The sequence below is a fragment of the Danio rerio genome, chromosome 17 (genome assembly GCF_049306965.1).
Source record: "Danio rerio strain Tuebingen ecotype United States chromosome 17, GRCz12tu, whole genome shotgun sequence".
In the NCBI taxonomy this organism is placed as follows: Eukaryota; Metazoa; Chordata; class Actinopteri; order Cypriniformes; family Danionidae; genus Danio; species Danio rerio.
This window is the reverse complement of record NC_133192.1, coordinates 47,999,574-48,001,743: the sequence shown is the minus strand read 5'-3', so window position 1 is coordinate 48,001,743 and position 2,170 is coordinate 47,999,574. Positions and strand designations below refer to the sequence as shown.

Sequence of the window (2,170 nt, the reverse complement as noted above, 5' to 3'; positions counted from 1 at the left end):
TTCCCAGTACTCGGATCTGGCTGGAAGGGCATCTGCTGCGTAAAACATATGCTGGAATAGTTAGTGGTTTATTCCACTGTGGTGATCCATGATAGGGACTATTTGAGAATGATTATTTGTAAAATAATAATTGGTTCAGGTGGAAACTATTATTAAAAATCAGTGTATGAGCTGTTTTCATTAGGATATTCAAAAACCACTAGAACTACTGTATATATTTTTGCTGACTTACATTACTGCAAATGTGCAAATCCAGCAAAACAAGCAGTTTTATCTAGTGACATAGACCATGTCCTGTGTGGCAATGCTATAACATCACACACTGACACTGATCTTGTGACAAAAACACAATAACGTTCCTTTTTTCTGTTACTTTGAAATTATGTCAATGAGGAAGTGTATGCTTAGATTCACTGTCACTGGATAAATTTTTTTGTTTGGACTGTCAGTAAACTAGCTTGTTGGTCTTCGACAGCATTCATTTGAGCCATGGACTACCGAGTGCTTGCCGTTATTTTACTTTCCTTTCTTGCATACACTTGTGCTGATCCGGTCAAATTTGTGGACTGTGGTAAGTCTTTATTTTATCAAGTTTGTTTATTTAACAATTTGCATTATCTGTATTATTTTTCTCTAGGTTTAATTACATTTATTATCTTTAAAAATTATATTTCTACCTTGTTTTCTCCCTTAAAGGCTCAGTACATGGGAAAGTAGTTCAGGTTGACATCAAGCCCTGCTCCCAACAGCCCTGCCAGCTTCACAAAGGACAGTCCTACACCGTTAATGTAACCTTCATCAGCAGTAAGTTGCTTTATTATGTCCTTTAAATGTTCAAATAAATCTTCATTTAGAAAATTAACTATTAACCCTCTTATTTCCATAGGTGTTGCAAGTCAGACCAGTAAAGCTGTGGTTCATGGAGTAGTTGAATGTGTCCCTGTCCCCTTCCCTATTCCAATTGACGATGGGTGCAAATCTGGGATTCAGTGTCCGATTGTTCCACAGAAACCTTACAACTACGTCACCGAGCTGCCAGTCAAGACTGAGTATCCAGCAGTAAGTGTTAAAGCTTCTTCTCTAGTTCTAAGCAAGTCTGTAATGTTGTATATCTTCACTTAAATATTTATTTTTGTTTATTAGATAAAAGTGGTTGTGGAATGGGAACTAAGAGACGACTCCAGCAAAGATTTATTTTGCATCAAGTTCCCTGTTCAGATTGTAAACTGAAAATCAACACAGAAGCCAGGATGAAATGCAGGATACGATTATTAACAGAAGTATCTGAAAGATTGCCTGAGCAGGTTTTAGATTTCTTATAGATTCAGATTTTATGATAATAAAATTACATTTTCAAACCAAGACAGATTTGTCATTTTATTTTAATGTCTTCTCTTTAACTATATAGTCACTGTACAAGCATTGACAAATTTTTTTGTTGCTAAAATTGCATCAATGATTGACCGGGTTGATAAGCAGAGGTGATCTGAAGCTCTAGCTGCTGTGTGGCTGCTTCTTTTGTTTCTAATCCACATTTCTTTGAATGATTACCTGAGCTTTTTTTTTTTTTGGTAAATAGTTTTTTTTCTTCTGTTTGTTGTGAATTACTGATGACATTTCTTTCAAATTTAAGATAAAAACTTTGAATGTTTGTTTTCTACTCTTATTTTAAATTAAGTATAAATGTTCATATTTTGGCTGATTTTCATCATCATTTACCCAGCCTTCTGTTGCTGTTGGTTCATTTGTTAGCTGGTATTTCAATTAGCAATGGGAAAAACAAAGCTTTTCAAAGCTTCAAGAAGCAGTGCTTGGAAAGCAGCCATAAACACATACCGCTGGGGAAATAAGTATTGAACATGTCATGTTTTTTCCAGGGTATAATATTTCTAAAGGAGCTGATGAGATGGAATTGAAACACTTTTTGGTTAAAACCCAAACAATACACACATAAAAATAAAACAAAAAAAATCAGAAAAATTAGTGTAATACTGAAATGACAAGTAGAAAGTACTGAACTACTGAAATGTATTCAATACTTTATATAAAATGCTTTTTTGGTAATGGCAGCTTAAAGATGCCTCTCATATGGAGAATGAAGTCAAATGAATTGCTAGGTGTAAGTTTTTCCACAGACTTAAACAGATTGTAAACATCACAATAGAGTTTA

General features: G+C 34.2%; 1 protein-coding gene across 1 annotated transcript; it reads left to right on the top strand.

Annotated features, from left to right (window-relative positions):
• Nucleotides 1-456: 456 nt before the first annotated feature.
• On the top strand, nt 457-1,263 carry npc2.2 (NPC intracellular cholesterol transporter 2, tandem duplicate 2). Its single transcript, NM_001128719.1, has 4 exons — nt 457-571; nt 697-804; nt 887-1,059; nt 1,144-1,263. Exons 1-4 carry the CDS (start codon nt 490-492, stop codon nt 1,228-1,230), a joined length of 450 nt encoding a protein of 149 aa, NP_001122191.1. The 5' UTR covers nt 457-489; the 3' UTR covers nt 1,231-1,263.
• Nucleotides 1,264-2,170: the final 907 nt, after the last annotated feature.